The sequence below is a fragment of the Montipora foliosa genome, chromosome 3 (genome assembly GCF_036669935.1).
Source record: "Montipora foliosa isolate CH-2021 chromosome 3, ASM3666993v2, whole genome shotgun sequence".
Taxonomy (NCBI): Eukaryota; Metazoa; Cnidaria; class Anthozoa; order Scleractinia; family Acroporidae; genus Montipora; species Montipora foliosa.
Genome location: NC_090871.1, coordinates 24,804,048 through 24,826,547, shown reverse-complemented (window position 1 = coordinate 24,826,547; position 22,500 = coordinate 24,804,048). Strand labels below are relative to the sequence as shown.

At 40.7% G+C, this 22,500-nt stretch overlaps 3 protein-coding genes across 6 annotated transcripts in view; all 3 read left to right on the top strand.

Moving 5' to 3' along the window:
- The window catches only part of LOC137997137 (serum paraoxonase/arylesterase 1-like), a 28,534-nt gene extending 13,032 nt beyond the window's left edge, over window positions 1-15,502 (top strand). The window contains exons 5-7 of one of the 2 annotated variants that reach the window (XM_068842942.1): window positions 536-716; window positions 2,994-3,075; window positions 13,609-15,502. In XM_068842942.1, the coding sequence (XP_068699043.1) occupies window positions 536-716; window positions 2,994-3,075; window positions 13,609-13,932 (587 nt within the window). In that variant the 3' untranslated portion in view covers window positions 13,933-15,502. Of the gene's footprint in view, window positions 1-535; window positions 717-2,993; window positions 3,076-10,403; window positions 12,540-13,608 lie in introns of those variants that run through there. The other variant, XM_068842941.1, reaches the window with a different exon arrangement.
- A 2,627-nt stretch (window positions 15,503-18,129) lies between these two features.
- Window positions 18,130-18,849, top strand: LOC137995455 (zinc finger MYM-type protein 1-like). The gene has a single exon (XM_068841004.1). It carries the CDS (start codon window positions 18,130-18,132, stop codon window positions 18,847-18,849), a length of 720 nt encoding a protein of 239 aa, XP_068697105.1.
- A 1,333-nt stretch (window positions 18,850-20,182) lies between these two features.
- The window catches only part of LOC137997133 (uncharacterized), a 12,443-nt gene continuing 10,125 nt past the window's right edge, over window positions 20,183-22,500 (top strand). Inside the window, exons 1-2 of one of the 3 annotated variants that reach the window (XM_068842937.1) lie at window positions 20,183-20,421; window positions 20,808-20,945. In XM_068842937.1, coding sequence (XP_068699038.1) covers window positions 20,364-20,421; window positions 20,808-20,945 — 196 coding nt within the window. In that variant the 5' untranslated portion in view covers window positions 20,183-20,363. The remainder of the gene's footprint in view (window positions 20,422-20,807; window positions 20,946-22,500) is intronic. The other 2 variants (XM_068842935.1, XM_068842938.1) reach the window with 2 other exon arrangements.

Here is a 22,500-nt window from a genome sequence, read left to right as displayed (position 1 = left end):
TATGTGAACTAAAACTTGATTTCTTCGCTCCTGAACAACGCATCTACGAGAGAATTCAAGAAAAGTCATGGATGATGAGGAAATATATTGAAAACTGACTAGCGATGAGTTTTCCTAGTCTCTGGATTGCGTTGAACTCAAAAAAGGCTGGCTCGCTTTGTGTTCATCTGGATCCAAATGACGTCCCAAATCAGCTTTGGTTTCAAATTTGAGCTGATAGACCAGCTTTAAGTTGATTGTCACTCAGTCATTGGTGAAAATTTCGCCCTTTTTTAACCAATGGGAAACAAACCGAGAAGCAATCGCCACTTGCACGCACACCTTTTCCCGCGCTTTAAGCTTGCTCTAACTGATTGGAACTGCTTGTCTTCTGATTGGTTCATCAAACTGTTTTGTTGTATTGCGATTGGCCAAAGTGAGTACATTGTTTATGGTTTTACACGACTCTATTTTAAACCGCAATAAGTGGTTCGTTATGCGGAACGGAAGGAGGTCACTTAAAAACGGAGTTTCTCTCTTCTTCTTTTTTTGTTAGGTCCAGATAGCTTCTACGTTACCAACGACAATTTCTTCCATTTTAACAGCCTAGTATTGCGCCTATTTGGGATGTTTTTTCATTTCTGGTTTCATGGCAGCGTGGTGTTCTACGATGGATTCAAAGGAATTGAAGTTGCAAAGGGCCACCCGAATGGCATCTCCATGGATGAAAGTGAAAGGTGAGGTAAAAAAATATCTCAGTATGCACGGTGGATCCAAAGCTAGTGGCACCGTTAAGTTTTAAGAGGAATCCACTATAGACCATATTCATAAATGGCGGCTAAGTAATTATTCTTTTGCTTTTGTGCTAATCATCCTAACTAGCCTTACTTTGGAGCAAAAGTTATTTTTGAATTTGTTCGTGCTAACGAGGTTAAGGAGGATGATTAGCAGAAAGACAAGAGAATAATTATGTAGCCATCATTTATGAATATGGTCTATTTCATTATTGAAGACATAGCGGAGGCTCTTGTAGCTCAGTTTTTAGAGCATCTGAACTAATTAGTAGTAATACGAAGGTCGTAGGTTCGACTTCTGCAAAGGGCACTCAGATTTTTTCCGAGCATCCCCGAGTCACCATCGATCTTCATGGCGGAGTTGAACTCGGGACAAAACTAACCACAACTAGAATTGTTGGTCAGAGAAGGACCTGAACCGACATTATATAAATCATGCCCTATAATTACTTCATGTCGCATTGCTGCTAAGAGTGTTCCAACGATTTTGGTATCATTTGGTAGATCTGATGGGGTGCAGGGATGGCGCAGTGGTGAGAGCACTCGATTCCCAGATCCGACGTCATATGTGGGTTGAGTTTGTTGGTTCTCTACTCTGCATCGAGAGGTTCTTCTCCGGATACTCCGGTTTTCTCTCTCCGCAAAAACCAACATTTGACTTGATTTGTGTTTACTTAATTGTTAATTTCAGTTTACAGTGTCCCCAGTGAGTGCTCCAGCACTAGAACGACTAGACGCTTAAATAAAGTTCCTTTCCTTTTTTTTTTGTTGAACTTCAGGCGTTTCGCAAACGGTTAGTTGGCAAACGTGTTGGGTCGATTCGCAAACATTCGATACTCAGTTTGCAAACCTCATATATCACACGTACTCAGTACTGTTTTGAACGCTTAGTGATAAAAGCTTGCGCGTAAGACATCTAAATCTACATGTACATCTACATCTACATGTTCCAGCACTCGGCAAAGTTCCTGTTTCTACTTAGGTGACCTCATACACCACAGACCCTTTTTGTCTGTATTATTGTAGCACAGGAAATGCGATATCAAATTAACTTTACATGTAAACTCAGCCCGCGTGCACGATGCAAGATGATACATCTTGCCACAAAAGCACTAGCACTTGATTTTATGGGCTGGGGTAGTTTTTTAATGATAATCTTACTCGCTTACGTTTGCGAACTGACTATCGGATGTCTGCGAATCGACCCGACCCAAGACGTTTGCGAACCGACTGTTGGCGAAATACCCTGCGAGCAGTTGGTTTCTCCTACGCTTCCCGAGAGAGAAACCACTGCCAGCAACCGTTTGATTTTCCATCGAGCATGTGCGAAGTACGTCACACGCTACGTGATGTATTTGACATCACTTCGTCTTATTTTGGTGAGAAATCACTACACAGCAGGTTCACTCAAACGCGTCAGTTACGTAGCTGAACGCACGCACAAGCGCCAAAACAAGTTTACTAACTCGTTTTACCGGTTCAAATTTAATTTATTCGGCCTTGGCCCTGGACGGCGGCTCACTCAAAGAAACTAAAAGCGCAGGAGAAACCAACTGCTCGCGGGGTATTGGCGAAACGACTCGTTGGCGAAACGACCGGTTACCGATTTGATGAACTATTGCATGAGCGTTGACTTTTTTTCAGATCAAATTTTTCGTAGACAAATGTCATGCAACATTTTTTGATCCTGCAATTTGTATCGGTGATGGTGATAAATTGAAAAGCAAAACCTTATACCAAATCATTACAGGAAACTGTACTGGGAAACTCTATGTAGGAGAAAATGAGCCGTAGGATTCTTATAGCCAAAAATTGGCTATTTGAACCTTTCGGCGCCTGCTCACTCCTCATGCTAACATGAATGCACCAATTAGAGACGCTTTTGATTGTTCTTCACGAAAACCAATGAGAAGACACTTTGTCTCAGGGTTTCCTAGAGCCCTTCTCTCCCTCCGTCAAGAGAAGAGCTCTGGGGTCGAGATTGGTCTGCAATCATACTCGCGATCATGAACAAATCGGACTCCTGCTGCGCGGTGGTCCGATTTTGTTATCACTCGTATGATTACAGACCGAATTGGACTCCACGCAGTCCCATTATCATTACTTGTTTATAAAAAAAAGTCTCGTAACACCGGCTCCACGATGCCCGCGGAGTTGTGGCGAATACTCTATTAATTTAAGGAATGCCTCGCTTAGTTTTCATGATTTGATTCTTTACAGGTTTGTAATTGTTCCCAATTTTATTGGTCGAACCGTTGTTGTTTACAGACGTCTTCAGGACAACACTTTAGAAGAGTCTCAGGTATGTGAAAGTGGTCTAGAAGAAGATATTTCTTTCTCACTGCACAGATGTGTTAATAGGCTGATTTAGCAACGGAACGGGAACGTCAGTGGCGACGGCGCGCGCAGAAAAAACACCAATGAGAATTCAGAATAGAGTAGACTTTGCTCATTTCTTCTCTATTCTAAATTCTCATTGGTAGTTTTCCTGCGCGCGCCGTCGCCATTGACGTTTCCGTTCTGTTGCTAAATCAACCTATTAATGAATTAGGGAGCTTAAGCACGCGGGTTTTTGAGTCGCGGACGGCAACCGGAAGAGATCATGTCACGTGCCAGGACAGTGATGTATCCCAGATTTTTACACTAATCATCTCTAATGGAAAAAAGGTACCTGGCAATGTAAATGTGGTTGTGTGAAGACAAGTTAAAAGAGAAAACAGCTCACTTCCGGTTGCCGTCCGCGTCTCAAAAATGCGCGTGCTTAAGCTTATCACGCAGGAAATCTGATTGCGACAAGCTTCGCATAAAGGTAAGAAAAATAACCGAAACTGCGTAAAAGGTATACATTTTCAAAAGAAAACCCTTTAAGGTTTTCTTGTGGACAAAGCCTTAACCATAGTGCCTTAACATATCATCTACATGTAAATTGCATCGCCCGAAAACGCGGATAAAAATGAAAACTTTTGAAAACGATCTCAAAGGAAAACGCTCCAGTTTTGGAGTGTGCGGACGAAGTGAGGGATGTTTAAAAACAATGACGTTAGAACTCTGGAAACGCATTGGTGTAGATATGTGAAAACGAAGACCTTAGATGTTTTCTTTAGTCGTGTTTGAAATTTTTATGTGGATACGTGAGAGCCACGTGAAAATGTTGAAGTAGATTTTATTTGTTTTGGTCCCCAAAAGTTTTGAAAACATAGTGTGTAAGTGGCCGTTTGGACAGTTCAACCTTAACTAAAATGGCGGTGTTCACGAACCAGTAATATAGAGATTTAGCCAAGCCTAAAAGCGGAGCTCCCGGATTATTTATCTAGCTCATTTGCGTTCGGTTGAAAACATGGGCCCTCAAAGACCTATGAAACTAGTTAACCATAATTTTCTGACTTAATTATTTATGGTAATGGGGCTTAGTGTATCTCATTTTATTAACGCGAAAAAGACGGCGACTACCGGTAAGTAGACCTTGGCATTTAAAAATCATGGCTCGCATGCAAATGTTTATATTCACCACTAACCTGAATTCCTCGAAGTTATTTTCCTGCTGCCGTTCTAAAATTAATTGAAATTGTTTCTCTGATATTTGTCCCATCCTTTAGCAGAGGTTTTTCCGTGAAAAATCATTTCGATCAGTCCATAAAAAGCAATTATGTTTGCACATACGAAACACGTATAGCCCTTCACTGAGGCGGCCATTTTCTTCGTGATGCGGGTCACATTGGAATACGTGGAAATGGTTGGCCGGATGTACGGACGGACGCTAATGACGTCATAGCTGAAACCAAAATTGTTCGCATTGATGGGTTACCACATTTTCTTAACCATGGAGCTCCGGGAGCTCCGCTGATTAGCTAATATAAAAAACCATAATACTCTTTGTTTGTCCCTCCAAAATGTTGCATAAGCATTGTTACCAGTTTCTCTTGGGGCCATTATAAGTCCCAAAAGAAAATAAAAACAAAGAGTCTTATGGTATGTTTGATATTTGCTAATAAGAAGAGGTGCAGCCAGTCGTTTCATTGCTTTCGCTTTTTTTTTCGGCTGCCGTAAATATCATTTTCAGCGTTTTGTTCTGCAAAAAAAACTTAAAAAGTAACAAATGTAATATTAATTTAAATAAAAGTGCTACTATGATCAAATTTTTATCCCTTGATTTTTTAGGTATATCACATAGAATACCAAGAAAGATTAAAAACGCTATTTACTGTTTGCAAATATCTGCATTGGTTCTGCAGATACCTTATTGGTACTAATTTTCGCGGGCACTTAATTTCGCGAAAAAATGGTCAGCATATTTCGCGGGTCTTTATTTTAGCGATTTGGGTGCAAAACTATTTTCTTAGGGAATTAATTTTCGCGAAAATGAAAAAGAAAACATATTTCGAGAATTTTATTATTATTTTACACTTCTTATTGCTGAAAATCATCAACTCATAACAAAACCAAATTAAACTATAGAAACCGCATCTGTGCCATTAGGCATAGTCAAAGACATTATCATCATGCATGCTTAACGTTCTTTGCAATTGCATACATATTTACATTGTACCTTGGTACCATTGGCATAAAGTTTTGGGCCTCTATTGAATTTCTAGGGCGAGCTCAATGTCAGTGAACGGGTCTTCTGGAGGGAGATCCGTTTGTCCCTCTAAAAAGTCAGAGATCCCGGCTTTCTCCCATCCTTTCGCGATGGGTCGCACACACACAGGACAAGTCAGGTGGTTGTAAAGGTCCACCAACCAGAAGGCATGAAGTGGCTTTAGGGCTGTTAGTCTCAGATCCACGTTAACATCAGTGCTGTCGCCTCCCGATTCTATTTGCTGCTTTACTTCGTTCGAGTGCCATGTCCGTAAACTTGTCCTTCATAAATCTCTTGGCCTCGCCATTGACGGTGAGGTCCACAGGCTGAAAGAAATGGGTCATGTTGGCGGGCACCGACACAATCGTAATATTTAGCGATGCCAATTTCTTCGAAACCTTTGCGGTTTTTTGGCCTTTAAACACATCCCAGATCAGCAGAGCTTTTTGAGTCGGTGCCAGTTCGAGCTCCTTTTTTTTCCTCTCGACATAGGAGGCAATTACTTTATCAAGGTTAGAGTTTCATGTTCATTTTAGAGTAATGTTTCGGATTCTGGGAAATCGCGAATCCTTTGGGGAATTTAAAACCTCTTGGTTGGCTGGCTGTTGTTTTTCCTTGGTATATGGCTTGCATGGGTAAGAAGTCTCCTGATAAAGTCATAACAAAGGTGAGAGTGATGTTTCTCTTATCAGTCAGACCTTTAATTGGAACTGAAAAGGAATTTCTTGCAGCCATCGTCATTCTCCCGACGGAAACATACGAGCAAGGAGTTTGATCCACATTTAACAACAACTCAGGAGGAATCTTGTTCTCTGTCATCAACTTGTTAATGTCAGTGAGAAATGTAAGCTTACATTCTTCAAACCTTCCTCTGGGAACTGGAGAACGATTGGTTGTTCCCGGTCGGCGAGTAAAATTGCAGCGCCTGTAAATGGACTTCACCCAAGTCACTGCAGGCTCAAATTATCTTAAATATGGCGTCTTATTACAATCAACAAGCGCCAGCGCTGTTGCCTTCACGACACAGAAATTAAATACGCCACCTCTGCTTCTAATGCTCTTAAGAAGAGAGAGATTAATTTACTGTCGAGGTCACGGAGTATTGGTGGCGCGCCCACGGGTGTCACTAGGGATAGCAGTGATAGTCACGCCTATGTTACCTTTTTTCTTCTCCTCACGTAGTCTCTTCTCGCGAGCCTGCTTGAAAGTTCTTACAGTACTTTCCTTTAATGTTGGGAGTTCCTCTTTGAAATGATTGATGGCTTTCGAAGTACCATTCTCACATTTCCCGATCTTGGCGCGTGTTTCAGCCGAATAGTGTTGGTATTTTCCACGTTTTTGTGCTGCTGAAGTAGCCAAGGAACCTTCAGTCGAGTGAGGATTCGCCAAGCTCGCAACGGACGATTCCACAGCATGATATTCGACATTGCCCAAGGAAGTGCTTTCTTGGCTTGGAAAGTAGGCCGGAGCAGACTGAATTTCGACAATTTCCAGATCTTCAGAGGCATCAGAATTGTGTGGACGTTCCGTTATGTTTTTCTTTTGAACTGTGAAACCACAACGAAACAAGGACATTTCACCAAAGAAACTTAAACCAGAACGTGGCCGTCTTCCCAGCGCTGTCACGCCAATAAAAGGAACAGGAAGGCTATTGTGTATTGTTGTTGGTTCAACAATCTCAGTTTACAGATACGTGTTAGCTGTCACAATACAATAAACTGCAACAGACCACCCACGGAGTGGAACAGCAAACACACCAGATTACGATGGCGAGCAGAGATCACAGTGGGTCTATCACGTATTCGTTTAAGTGCGGTCTCCGCGGGTTTCACGTTTATAAAGAGGTTTGGAGTCCGATTGTTGAAGAGCAATTGAAATGCTGCTTCGAGAGAAATAACTGTTACGATCGCTATGCTATTGCCGCGACCAAGCCCCTTCGAGGCCATCTTGCCGACTCTACAGTAGTCCTGTTCCGGGACTCCCTCTTACCCCGCCCTGAAAATGGGCCTGGAACGCAGGCGGGAAAAGAGAGAGTCCTGTATTACTTGCAGGCGCATGCTCGGAATGACGCCATTTTTTCCCCCAAAACTGGGGGAAAAACCATATTTGGGAAAACGATTCCTTATTTGGGCATAGTTTATTCCGAGTGCTTTTACACTGGATACATGGGGATAATGTGAAAGGAAATTATAACGCCAAGTTACGCCAAGTTTCTGGAGGCAATTGATCTCGCACTTTTCCTTTCTGTCTAAGGTGGAACAACTGCAAGCTATTCATGCAGTCGTTAACGGTAATGATGGTTTTGTTAAACCTTCAACAGGATTTGGCAAGTCTGTTTGCTACATGGTTGTTCCTTAAATATGTTTGCGATTTTCTTCGATCCGAGTCCGATGTTAATTGTAAATCAGTCCTTCTTATCGTGAGTCCCAATCGTGGAAGATCACATGGATGACATATGAAAGTATGGACTTTCGTGCCTGAAACCCAACTGAACAGCTGCATGATGTAATTGCTCTCCCGAGACTCCTTGAAACTTACAAATATACTGTAAGGAACTCTTATTTAGTGTTCATTACTTCTGTCGATCTAGTTATGTGATAATAGACCATTTTACAGTTGTAGCTAAGTTACCTGGCCTAAGAAAGGAAGCGAGGCTGCCGGTGACCCTGTTTTGATACAAACCTCCGTGCTTTTGTAATGTTAATATGGACTAATTAGAATTACAACAACACAATTTACATGATAAAAGCAGTGGGGGCTGTATCAATGCAAGGTCACCGGCAGCCTCGCAGCCATTCAAAGGCTAGGTCGCTGAGCAAAAAAACTGTAAAATGGCCAATTGCACTGATCCAGTGAACATATATTTGAGTTGCAGAGTAATTATTGAAACTGTGATTGTTTCAGGAGTTTAGGCCTACCAATTTTTTTCAAAATCGGGGACAAATTGTTTGGATACCCAATATAAAACAGTCAAGTTAAAAATGTCGTAAATACTCTCAGTTTTATCAGGAATAATACACAAACACTGGTTACAAACAGAGTATTTTTTTGTGAGTAATTAGAGTAGAGTAATTTACTCAGACTATTAATTTTTCCCTAGAATAATTTTATCAAAGCACTTGTCGCATTAAATCTTTCTTTCCTTACAAGGACAGACTTAGGGCCGTGGCCAAATGGCTAAGGTTTTATGTAGAGCTGCCTGTTGAGACTGCAATGATTTTTATATCGGAAAAACTAAAAGGCGATTGCATGACAGAAAAACTGAGAATTATTCCTGATGAAGTTAGATGAAAAGTTAAAGGAAATTGAATCACAACCTGGACTATTTGTTTCTTTGCATACCAGTTTGTGTTGATAACGCAATGATGAAGCAATATAATGTTCCTGTTAAATTTATACATATATATGCACAGTCGAACATGGATTATTCAAACGTTAATTGTCAGGGTTTTTTTTCTGGTCAAAATTTGTTCGTGAATATTAATCAACAAGAATGAAAAATTCTACTTAAAAGCGTGTGTCATCTTGCTTTTATTGTTGCTACTTAAAAGCACTTTCCTTCTGAAACTCATTGTTAGAGGTAAAGTACTGCAGGTAATATGAAATTCTGACTCCGAGCTGTTTTGTCGCTTAGTGAAATCCTATGCTATATTTACTAGTTTACTAGCTCAGCCTTTGCATCGATTTATTGCGATCTTCTCTCAGTCGTTAGTTTTCCAACATCACTGCGATCGGGGTTTTTCTCCTCGTTTGGTCTCGACGAGGCACAATTTAGATGTTCTCTTTCCTGACACTGCGAATCACACAGTAATTTTCATATACGATTTTTTGTCGGAGTTTCAAGGTTCCCTTTATCTACACGTATGGCTATAAAAATATTGGTTCCCATGGCAACTCACTCTTTTCCAGCCCCTCCAACCTGATTTCAATATTTTTGGTGATCATAAGCTAAAAACTCATTTAACAAGGCCACAAACTCGACCTAACGTATTTATATGCTTGCAGGATCGTGCAGATTAGGCACCATGGGCAAATATCAAAGTAGAACGCCAAAGATGGCCTGCAAAGTCTTTAATATCAGGGAGGTCTGGGACCCAGTATGTTGCCATGGTAACAAAACTGGTATGCTCCTATCGTGGGGCACATGTGCTTGAATCGTACTGCAAAGAATCAAGCATTTCTGCTGCAAATTGGCTGAGATATCTTCTTCAGTTGAGTTTATGACGTCATCCCTTGGCTCATTTGCATATTTTAAAAACTTGAATATCTCTGGAACAAAAAGAGATATTTGAAAATGGTAAATAGCATTCTTCTTCTTGTACAGACTACGTGTTTATGTCCAAAATGGCTTAGATTGGAAAGATGCGATTCTCGTCATAGTAGCACTTTAAAAATGGTCATTTGTTTCGGTTGCGAAAAGAAGGTTACGTACAAGTTGTGGACGCAATGAGCAGGTGGTGTATAAATGGAGGGGGGAGCAGAGAGGAGGGCTTGCTTGCTGAGAATTATTGGAACGATCGCGGCGAAGCCTAAAGCGTTAATCTTTGAAAGCGTGTACGTTTTCTCCATTTCGCCTATCGTTCGCTGTAAAATGTCTGAAAAACGCGGCCCGTTTTTTTCAAAATGTGTTCGAAAGAAGGCACTATTCATAACCCAAGCCTCGGCAGTGCAGCCTCACAAAAGCAGGGAGGTGAAAATTGAGGGAACATTTTTAAGACACATGGTTTTGAAAACGCTTTGTTTTAGTGTAGTCAAACGAAAAAGTTTAGAGGGGGGGGGAGGGGTCGGGATTTAGACACTTCTCAAAGGCATATGCCAGCTGTTTACGTCGTAGTGTTTTGTGTATTTGACGTTTAAGACAACTGACAACAAAAGTATTTCATAGTTTGAGGGAAAATAGGTTTAGGTAAAAACGGAAACCTGTGTAAATACACTTATGTCGACCTTACAATGTGAATAAAAATTGCATACTTTTTTTTTTGCAAAAAGGTGATTCATTGTGACAAGGCAAACGTTTCTCAAACATTTTACTTGATAAATGTTTTTCTCAACAGACAATTAAAGCTGGAACGATGATAGATAATATCAATAGGGATCCCATCACGGGAAATTTGTGGTTAGCGGGGATTCCTCAGCTCTCAGAATTTGTTGAGCACGCTAACAACCTTAGCCATCGGAGTTCGTCTCAAGTCCTGATGTTGCAGCTTGGAGAGTCAGCTACATCTGGGATAGGTTTCCCTAGCTATCAACTTCGTGAGGCTTACATGAATGATGGAAAGGAATTGTCTGGCGCAACTACGGCGATTGTTTATAAAGATCGGCTCCTGATTGGGTCTCTGTGCGGAGACATGCTGTACTGCGAGATAAAGTACTTCTGAGCCGATGCAAAGTCATTGAATTCAATGGAACAGCGATGCAATAAACAATGTTTTTGTTTGAGGTTTTTGTGAATGTCCCCTCCCGGGCGTTCCTGTTTAAAAACAAAAGGAAGGTATTCTTTTTTCCCGGTTTTACTGAAACCACATAGTTTAGTTTTAGTGTGGTTTTCAATTGAGTGTCGTAAAACTAATTCCTGAGTAATTACTGCGACCAATCAATTTCGTGTAACTTGCTCAAAGCGCGGGAAAAATCGTGCATGCAAGTCGCGATTGGCTTTGGTTGTCCTTATTGGCTGTTAAAATGGCGCGAGATTTTTAAACCAATCACTAAGGGATCATCACTAAGCGGATCAATAGGCACTTTCGATATATTAAAATTCAGCTTGAAAGAGAGGTTTAGAGGACAAAGACAAAGGAAAGTGGATGATATGCTTATATGTTTCAACTTGTTTCTATTGTTTCTGTCCTCTTTGCCTTAGTATCAAGCTGAATATTGATATTTCGTAAATGGCCTATAGAGTGTTTTCACTCACGTGATCAGTACCCTTGCTTTTCCACCGAAACAAAAGAAAACGTTTGCATGATAATAGTGCTCAATTCGCGGATGATTAGTTAGGGACAACAACATGGCCGCCGTTCTATTCTTTAGGGACACCAATATGGCCGCCGTGACGTCACGTGAAAACACTCTATTGTAATCGCGTCTTTACTTTCGACAAATTCTTTCGACAGTCATTTGGAAACTGCTCTAATGGGCGAATGGCGAGGTTAGTTTCTAAAGATTCTTTGTTGCTGGGTCGGTGGAGAGTGCAACACGAAAAATATGGTTTTTTCTTTTTTCAAACGAGTTGATTATGGTAAATTACAAGGAGTTTAAGAAACGACGATGGCTACGGCAACGATAACAGCGACAACAACAACAACAACAACAACAACAACACCATTTTACATTATTCCTGATTGCAATTCAAGAAAAGTTACAACAAACTAGACTATTGGAATATATAACATTAATAGGTGTCATTGGTAGAAGTTAGTGTATGAATGCTAAAAAAACCGGGAGGTAATCTAGTCAGCCTTCATCTCACTGACGTCGAATCGATCTTTGCAAGAGAAGAGAGACAAAACGTACAAGAAAAAGGTCAGCCGGGGAAAATGTTTGACATAATTTAATGCTCCTGAGACAAGAGATAGTTTTTCATAGTTTAGGGGAAAGCAAATGGGTTGAGATCTTTAATAAAAGTGAAATGGGATTTGTTGCCAAAGATCTGTTGCCAAGCTTTAGATTGGAAAGTCCACTACCGTGCACAATCTTTTGTTTTGCGCTCATACACGATGCATGAATTAAGTAACCAACACATTTCTATTGGTTAGTTCCTCAGTACGGAGTAAAAAACTATTGTGTTTTGTGCACGGTCAAGGCTAAAAAAGAGAACAAAAACCGACAACAAAGAAATTTGTCGTGTTTCATAACCATTTCCCTCTATTAACTATAGTGTAGTAGATATCTTAGAAACAAAGCTTTCATATAATGACTTCGATTGTAGACTTCAGAAATCAACTTTTTCCCCTTCAATACGTAAATAAAAATCATTTGAGATTAGTTCATTTGTTTTTGAGGAGACAGAGGTTTTATCTGGTTTTAATACTTTGCACCATTGTTGCGGAAAAGCAGCAAAGAGACTGAAAAGTAGGAAGTGCTCAACTCTCCCCTTGTGTCGCAGAGATCTCCAATTTTAACAATTCCAAGATCAACCAGCCTATTGTTATAAGTTGACTTAGATTCGATACAAATAAACCGATTGTTCCATATGACTTGATTTGCTATTTCAGAGAGAGGAAGGGTTGTCCTCGTTTAAAAGGGTCCATGTCACAATGAATGAATGAATGAATGAAGACTTTATTTAACGAGCCTCAGGGTTGAACACTTAACAGCCAAAGGCTAATAAACTTGTGGCCCTCAAAAAATAAAACTGTGAATACAAATATAAAAGTTAAAAAGCTAAAATTATAAGAAAGGCGAGTAATATCATCAATATTACAACTAAGTTAAAAACTTCAGTTGAGTTTATGACGTCATCCCTTGGTTCATTTGCATATTTTAAAAACTTGAATATCTCTGGAACAAAAAGAGATATTCGAAAATGGTAAATAGCATTCTTCTTTTGTACAGACTACGTGTTTATATCCAAAATGGCTTAGATTGGAAAGATGCGATTCTTGTCATAGTAGCACTTTAAAAATGGTCATTTGTTTCGGTTGCCAAAAGAAGGTTACGTACAAGTTGTGGACGCAATGAGCAGGTGGTGTATGAATGGAGGGGAGAGCAGAGAGGAGGGTTTGTTTGCTGAGAAACATTGGAACGATTTCTCCATTTCGCCCATCGTTCGCTGTAAAATGTCTGAAAAACGCGGCCCGTTTTTTTCAAAATGTGTTCGAAAGAAGGTACTATTCATAACCCAAGCCTCGGTAGTGCAGCCTCACGAAAGCAGTTAGGTGATTGAGGGAACATTTTTAAGACACATGGTTTTGAAAACGCTTTGTTTTAGTGTAGTCAAACGAAAAAGTTTAGAGGGGGGGGGAGGGGGCGAGGGGTCCGGATTTAAACACTTCTCAAAGGCATATGCCAGTTGTTTACGTCGTAGTGTTTTGTGTATTTGGTTTTGTGTATTTGACGTTTAAGACAACTGACAAACAAAAGTATTTCATAGTTTGAGGGAAAATAGGTTTAGGTAAAAACGGAAACCTGTGTAAATACACTTATGTCGACCTTACAATGTGAATAAAAATTGCATACTTTTTTTTTTTCCAAAAAGGTGATTCATTGTGACAAGGCAAACGTTTCTCAAACATTTTACTTGATAAATGTTTTTCTCAACAGACAATAAAAGCTGGAACGATGATAGATAATATCAATAGGGATCCCATCACGGGAAATTTGTGGTTAGCGGGGATTCCTCAGCTCTCAGAATTTGTTGAGCACGCTAACAACCTTAGCCATCGGAGTTCGTCTCAAGTCCTGATGTTGCAGCTTGGAGAGTCAGCTACATCTGGGATAGGTTTCCCTAGCTATCAACTTCGTGAGGCTTACATGAATGATGGAAAGGAATTGTCTGGCGCAACTACGGCGATTGTTTATAAAGATCGGCTCCTGATTGGGTCTCTGTGCGGAGACATGCTGTACTGCGAGATAAAGTACTTCTGAGCCGATGCAAAGTCATTGAATTCAATGGAACAGCGATGCAATAAACAATGTTTTTGTTTGAGGTTTTTGTGAATGTCCCCTCCCGGGCGTTCCTGTTTAAAAACAAAAGGAAGGTATTCTTTTTTCCCGGTTTTACTGAAACCACATAGTTTAGTTTTAGTGTGGTTTTCAATTGAGTGTCGTAAAACTAATACCTGAGTAATTACTGCGACCAATCAATTCCGTGTAACTTGCTCAAAACGCGGGAAAAATCGTGCATGCAAGTCGCGATTGGCTTTGGTTGTCCTTATTGGCTGTTAAAATGGCGCGAGATTTTTAAACCAATCACTAAGGGATCATCACTAAGCGGATCAATAGGCACTTTCGATATATTAAAATTCAGCTTGAAAGAGAGGTTTAGAGGACAAAGACAAAGGAAAGTGGATGATATGCTTATATGTTTCAACTTGTTTCTATTGTTTCTGTCCTCTTTGCCTTAGTATCAAGCTGAATATTGATATTTCGTAAATGGCCTATAGAGTGTTTTCACTCACGTGATCAGTACCCTTGCTTTTCCACCGAAACAAAAGAAAACGTTTGCATGATAATAAAGCTCAATTCCCAGATGATTAGTTAGGGACAACAACATGGCCGCCGTTCTATTGTTTAGGGACACCAATATGGCCGCCGTGACGTCACGTGAAAACTCTATTGTAATCGCGCCTTTACTTTCGACAAATTCTTTCGACAGTCATTTGAAAACTGCTCTAATGGGCGAATGGCGAGGTTAGTTTCTAAAGATTCTTTGTTGCTGGGTCGGTGGAGAGTGCAACACAAAAAATATGGTTTTTCTTTTTTCAAACGAGTTGATTATGGTAAATTACAGGGAGTTCAAGAAACGACGATGGCTACCGCAACGATAACAGCGAAAACAACAACAACAACAAACAACATCAACAACATTTTACATTATTCCTGATTGCAATTGAAGAAAAGGGACAACAAACTAGACTATTGGAATATATAACATTACTAGGTGTCATTGGTAGAAGTTAGTGTATGAATGCTAAAAAAACCGCGAGGTAATCTAGTCAGCCTTCATCTCACTGACGTCGAATCGGTCTTTGCAAGAGAAGAGAGACAAAACGTACAAGAAAAAGGTCAGCCGGGGAAAATGTTTGACATAATTTAATGCTCCTGAGACAAGAGATCGTTTTTCATAGTTTTGAGGAAAGCAAATGGGTTGAGATCTTTAATTAAAGTGAAATGGGATTTGTTGCCAAAGATCTTTTGCCAAGCTTTAGGTTGGAAAGTCCACTACCGTGCACAATCTTTTGTTTTGCGCTCATACACGATGCATGAATTACGTAACCAACACATTTCTATTGGTTAGTTCCTCAGTACGGAGTAAAAAACTATTGTGTTTTGTGCATGGTCAAGGCTAAAAAAGAGAACAAAAACCGACAACAAAGAAATTTGTCGTGTTTCATTACGATTCCCCTCTATTAACTATGGTGTAGTAGATATCTTAGAAACAAAACTTTCATATAATAACTTCGATTGTAGACTTCAGAAATCAACTTTTTCCCCTTCAATACGTAAATAAAAATCATTTGAGATTAGTTCATTTGTTTTTGAGGAGATTCAGATTTTATCTGGTTTTAATACTTTGCACCATTCTTGCGGAAAAGCAGCAAAGAGACTGAAAAGTAGGAAGTGCTCAACTCTCCCCTTGTGTCGCAGAGATCTCCAATTTTGCCAATTCCAAGATCAACCAGCCTATTGTTATAAGTTGACTTAGATTCGATACAAATAAACCGATTGTTCCATATGACTTGATTTGCTATTTCAGAGAGAGGAAGGGTTGTCCTCGTTTAAATGGGTCCATGTCACAATGAATGACACCCTGCTAGCAGAGCCTTTCTTTTACTTGCTCGATTTTGGCGTTCTCGAGAAAGGCTCTGCATGAATCGAATAAGATCTTTATTGAATATGCGCTGCATGTTGCCAGGATACAGTCTCGAACCCAAGCCTAATATGCCAGATCTCGCCGCTATCTTGGTTTTCATGGTACAGCGTGCTCAATTATAACCATCGGTTTTGTCACTAAACGGACGCTCGCACTGAAAAAACCGGTTTGACGAGAGAAAACAAGATTGACTAGTCCAGAAGCTCGGGCTGCGGCGGCTTCAAAGAGTTGACGCGATTCGGGCAGAGCCTCCTTTTCTTCTCCTCAGTAAAGAAAAAGACAAAAGGAGGCTCTGCTGGCAGGGTGAATGAATGAAGACTTTATTTAACGAGGGTTGAACACTTAATAGCCAAAGGCTAATAAACTTGTGGCCCTCAAAAAATAAAACTATGAATACAAATATAAAAGTTAAAAAGCTAAAATTATAAGAAAGGCGAGTATATCATCAATATTACAACTAAGTTAAAAGCTTAAATATAAAAATGTAAATCCTAAAATGTTCCAAATGTTGGTGCGCTGCGAAGACTGTTTTAAATAAATTAGTTTTTAAGGACTTAATGGAGTCTAATTTTCTGGTATTTAGAGGCACATTATTCCAAAGTCTTGCTGCTGATACAGCAAAAGAACAGCCTCCTTCAGTCTCACGCGTATAATAAGGGCAGATAGAATTATAGCTGGCATACCTCGTGCTTCTATTATGTTGGGTATTGTTAAAGTGTATATGACACAAATTTTTTTTTTTCGGTTTCTGGTCCTTTGATAAGTAAAAGAAACGATTCTGAGCTTAAAAGGCCTCTAAAATGTTAGAAAGTTCGTTTTTTCGAGCTGAAAAAAGCGATATTTTCGCTTCAAAAGTGTCGCCTGAAGCGCGCGGCCAAAAGGTCATGTGACTTGCTTGTGTGACGTCAGTCTACTTGACTCGCAGCAAAACATGGCGGAAAGCAAGAGAAAACCTGTGAAGAAAGGAGGACGATACTGTGTGGCCGGAACGTCCAACGGTGAAAGCTGTACGAACACACAATATACGCCGGGAATCTCCACGCATTTGTTCCCTTCAGAGCCTAGTGTTAGGGCTCAATGGGTTAAATTCGTTCGTCGACATCGTTTTGATTTTGGTGAGCCAGTCAGCAAATTTGCAAACGTAAAAAAAAAATTTCTGTCATATACACTTTAATTACTAAGTGGTCATTGAAGAAAGCCATTTATGCGCTGAAAAAAAAAGAGCACATTTGTTAATTTTGGCTCCCATATCTCCCATATCAAACAGACGGGGATGCTCGTCGTCTCGCTTAGGGGTGTTAATTTTGGATTTTGGTCTCGCTCAGGGTGTTACGGGCAAAGCGCCAATATTTTGGGCCGCAAGGTCTCGTTTAGGGTTCCGCGAAGAAACACAGAATTACGCGAATAGAAACAGAAGTCAAATTTTGCTTTTAAAAACTACTTTTAGATAAAAGCATTCCATGATTATGTCTCTATATCATTAAAACTCATTGCATGTCGTATTTGTGTGTTTTGTAAGCGGTCTCTTTTAGGGGTCAAAATTGGCTTAAGCCACGCCCAGATTGGTCTCCTTTAGGGGTTAAATTAAAAAAATCCGACGAGCATCCCCGTCTGTTCCATATGGGAGTGCCCCCCCCCCCCGGGAATGATTTACTCTGAATAAGATAACGATGTTTTTAATCACAAAAGCTTGCATTAACTTTTATCCTTTTGTCTCGAATGGGTGTTTAAAGGTCAGTCTTATTGGAAACGGGCAGCTGTAGTTAAAGGAAAGGCTAAACGATGGAGGCTTGGTTTGTGAAGCACTAGTCTCTCCCTAGAAATATCCTCCATGAAATTTTGCGCAGGAATTGCCAGACCGACAACTGCCAAAGTAAAAAGCGACATTATGACATCTGGGTCTCTTTTTCGATTACAATCGTATCTTTTATTTAAAATAGTGTTCACTTGCTGAAAGGCGCTGTGGCCTAACGGTTTGCGCGGTGGACTCCGGATCGAGCGGTCCGGGTTCGAGCCCTGGCCGGGTCTTTACTCTCTTCACCCAGGAGTTTAAATGGGTACCGGCAAATTTAATGCTGGCAGGTAACCCTGCGATGAACTAGCATCCCATCCCGAGGGGGGAGTAGAAATACTCCTGGTTGTTTCATGCCACAGTAACCGGAGATAAGCGCCGGCCCGATGGGCCACTAGGCTCGTAGCAGACTTTACTGCTAGCTTTGCAGGTAGCTGCTAAGGCCTTTTGCGAAACAATGGAAAATCCAACGGCAACCATCCAGTTTCATATTAGTACAGAGAGGGAGAAACGAATCAAAGAAAATCGAAAACTACTGCAACTCATAGCTAAGGCGGTGCTATATTGTGGGCGCCAGTGCATTGCTCTTCGAGGTGACAAGGAAAGGCTTGACCAGCCTGGAAATCCGCGCGTTGCTGAAGCTGATGTCAGAAGACAACGATATGCTTGCACAGCATTTGCGCAACGCCAACAGGGTAACATACATTTCCCAAGAATCACACAAGATATCTTAGATGCTCGTTTTTTCTCCATCTTAGCCGACGAGTCTACATCTCATAATGAAGAAAAACTCACCATCGTCATACGTTTTGTCGATAGTAATATGGATATACGAGAAGAGTTCATAGATTTCAAGAGCCTGGAGCGGACAACTGGAGCTGCAATTTCAAATTCTATCTTGGAGTGCTTGAGAGACCTTAACATTCCCATAACAGATTGCCGTGGCCAGGGATATGATGGCGCGGCTGCCATGAGCAGCGAAAGGGTTGGTGTACAAGCAGAAATACGCCGACGTGCGCCAAAGGCAGTGTACATCCATTGTGCGGGGCACAGTCTTAACCTTGTGATAAGTTCTTGTTGCGGACTTCCAGAAATCCAAAATATGATAAGCAAGGTGAAGGAAGTGTGCATTTTTTCAATTACAGCCCTAAGCGAAATGGTCTCCTATCAACAGTAATCATGGATCAATATCCTGAAAATGCAAGGAAAAAGCCTCTTATAACTCTTTGTACTACCAGATGGTAAGAGACGTCTGAAGCGTACGAGCATTTTTATGAATCCTTCGAGTATGTCGTGTATGTTTTGGAAGTCATGGCACATAATCTACACCACGACAACTGTCCAGCCCAGTTCTATGGATGCTGGAACACAGCCACTAAGAGGGATGCCTCTGGACTCCAAGCCATTACGAACTTTGAATTTGTCGTGACTTTTGTCATTGGATACCTCTACCTGTCGCACATGAGTGCTCTAACAATGAAGTTGCAACTGGAACAGCAATGACATTTTCAAGGCTTTCACGATGGTTTCGAGTGTGCTCAAGTCGTACCAGGACATGCGCGCCGATATGGATGAGATGTATGATGATGGTATGAGAAGGCAATGGCAAAGGCAGCTAAGGTGGGAGTGGCGCCAACAGCTCCCAGAGTTGCTGGCAGGCAACGCCATCGCGCCAATGCTCCAGCTCCAACAGCAAAGGAGTATTATCGGATCAACGTGGCTGCTCCATTTCTTGACCACATCATCTTGCAGCTAGGAGAGCGCTTCGATGCCGTCACTGTCCAAGCCTCGAGGCTGCTTGCTTTGGTTCCCTCTGTAATGAAGGAAAATCAAAAGAAGTCGAAAGAGTTACAAGGGGTCGTCGATATGTACAGGGACGATCTTCCATCTCCACAGCTCTTCCAGGGAGAATTTCGGCGGTGGAGAATCAAGTATGCAGAGAACTGTGACTGCCCGGTCGTGTTGCCAGCGCGCGGTCAAATTCAAATGGTCCAATCAGAGTTGAGGCTGAAACCATCTTGCGAGTTTCCGTTGTTGACTACCCGGTCACAAGCCTCTGAGGAAAGCCGAAGAGGTGAATTTTAAGGCAAAGTTTTCGTTCGCCACGAGTCTTTCGGCCGCCGAAACACACGTATTTGGAGGGAAATTTATTGGGCTTTATGGAACTGTTGTTTTTATTGCGATTCGGGAGTTTTCCTGTTGAGGAGAAAACGATTTGTGGAGTGAGGTCTGGCCGGCGATGGATGGAGTTACCGGCCTTCCTATTTTATTTCAGTAACGGCCTTCCGGATGACTTCACTAAACGGCGTCAGAATGGCTCGAAACTCGGCAAAAGAGACAAGTTGGTCACACATTTGAGGTAGGAAAACTTTATTTCAAATGAGATAGTTATTTACACAATTTTTTTTACGATCGGTGATTTTTCCCATACAATTCTCTATATACACAAACTGTCGCATACACCACGTATTTTCAGTTTGGGGGGCCTGTGCACCAACCTGTGATACACTTGATGATTGCCGGTATCGCCTGGCCCTGTGCCTATATGACAGCCCGACGTTCGGTGATGTGGAGACTGTTGTAAAGGGGTGCAACATCTCGTATGTACATGTACCATGAGCTGCTGAGTTAAAGACATATCCCATAGTACATTGCGCCGTAAACGATGTATTGAAAGACGAGGACCGCTAGATGGATCATAAAATGAGGAGCTCCCATCTCACAGATCATAATTATTGCATTACGAGTGGTAAGATTCACATTTATTTGTGGTCATAACTACAACTGTTAGATTTTAAATTATGCTGAGTGGGGTTCATGCGTGTTTCCTTACTGTTAGCCGTTAACAATCAAGAACGTCTGAACACCCCACGAGTTTAATACTAGCGCAAGCGAAAGCTTTTTGATGGGAATGTGGGGATAGATGGAACTATCCTTCCCCAATGGTCTTTGTAGTTCCTACCTACGCTCTATGGAATCGAGATGGGAATTTTTTGGAGCTGCATTAGTCATCACAACAAAAACAACAACACCAACACTCTAATTAAGATAGACTTCTTGACATTAAACTTACTGTACAATTAGCAATGTAGAAGGCTTGACAGAGATTCTCATCTAATTTATGGCTATGATTAGAACCTCCAAAAACGACCAGACCGAGATCACAGTACACAAGTCCTTTAGATGATGTGATCCTGGATTTCATAATGGAGCAAGATATTCCCGGTGCAAGCATTGCTTTGAGTAAGGATGGCAATATATTTTATTGTCAAGGTAAGGAAATGTGACAGGTGCAACAAAGCATTAGCATTATAGTTTGCCTAGCTGAAATTTTCAGGTGTTAGTAGGAGACAATAATTGCTTAAATTGGCAAGATAAGTGTGAGCACAATGTGTCCTTTCATCTACATTCAAATATAATTATACATTTATTTTATTTATAGCTCAGTTGGTACATTAGAGCATTGCGCTGGTATCACAGAGGTCATGGAATAGAATCCCGTTGAAGCACCTGAATTTTGGGTTCCTTCTGCAGGTACCGGAGCACAGATTACGTAAAACAAAAGAAACAAAAGACAGAAAACAAAACAATGCCAAATAAAGACTAGTCCCAAGTGACCAAAAATACAATGCTTTCCGGTAGATGCAGAAAGACCCGAATTTTGCAGGTGTCTGTTAGAGATAAATTATTATTGCTTTAATTGTCCTGATAAGTGCGATGATCACTTCTCACTTTCATCTTTCATTTAATTATGCTGCTGAGGCTCTAGTCCCTTACATGTAACTAAGCACATATTGGTAGCTGTGTTCTGGAGATTGTTCATAGACAGAAGGTGGATAACGTAGATAATGCCCACAGGTGACTGATCACAGGCTACTTGAAGCTCAAGTGAAGACTCTGTATAAAATTGGGGCTAGGATTTCCGTGGAAAATGTCTTAGTGGAATGGTCTCAAATCTACGTAAAAACTACTCTTGGCTGAGAATGCAGTTTAGGCTGGAACTTCTATTCTCCTATCATTCGTAATTTTAACCATGAAAAGGGAACAGTGTGCTCCCATACACATCTTTAGAACCGTCATATCGTTGTAACTTGAGCTTGGGTAAGCTGTGGGCTTTAGTATGATTTGATGTTGAGAGTTCATGACAGCATTCAACAGCTTTCTTGAAATGCTGCCACTAACATGACCAAAGTGACTTCAAAAATTATATTGCTGTAGACACCTCTCAGTGGGATTTAAGTGGGGAATTTTAATTCTTTCCACATTTCCAGAACTTTTTTTTTCTCTCGAATAATATCATTCTGACTGAATTTGGCTTATTTCTCTGAAAAAGTGGACACCAGTCTGAATGAGTACCTGTTTTTACAAAATTAATGGAATGTACATTCAAATATGCCATGTGTGCATAAAATGTAGTTAATTAAGTATGCAGTATTGGGTTTTTGCAATTTAGAGATTTTTGCTTACTTACATGTAGTAAGCTGTATTGCAATTGGATTATTATAATCTGGTTCCACTCATTCAAAGGACGAATTAATGCAATATTGATTACAAAATCACTATGCAGTGAATAACTAGATTGGTTTGAACAGTGTTTATTCATTGGATTGCCTAATCCACCCTTTAAACAATTGAGGCCTGGAAAGTGATATTTGCATGATTTTCACCTTGATCCAGTTCTCTGAGAGTCTTGTTAGTTGTGAGTGTATAAGGGGTCTGGGGAAACGCAGTCAAAGAAATTATAATCATTATTACTGATGAAAACTTAAATATTTACCAGTCAGGTTTTAATAGCCAACTTTGGGTTGAAATTGGTAAAAAAAAATTA

Coding starts and splice junctions, on each gene's coding strand:
- LOC137995455 (XM_068841004.1), top strand. CDS start 18,130: ATGGAAAATCCAACGGCAACCATCCAGTTTCATATTAGTACAGAGAGG.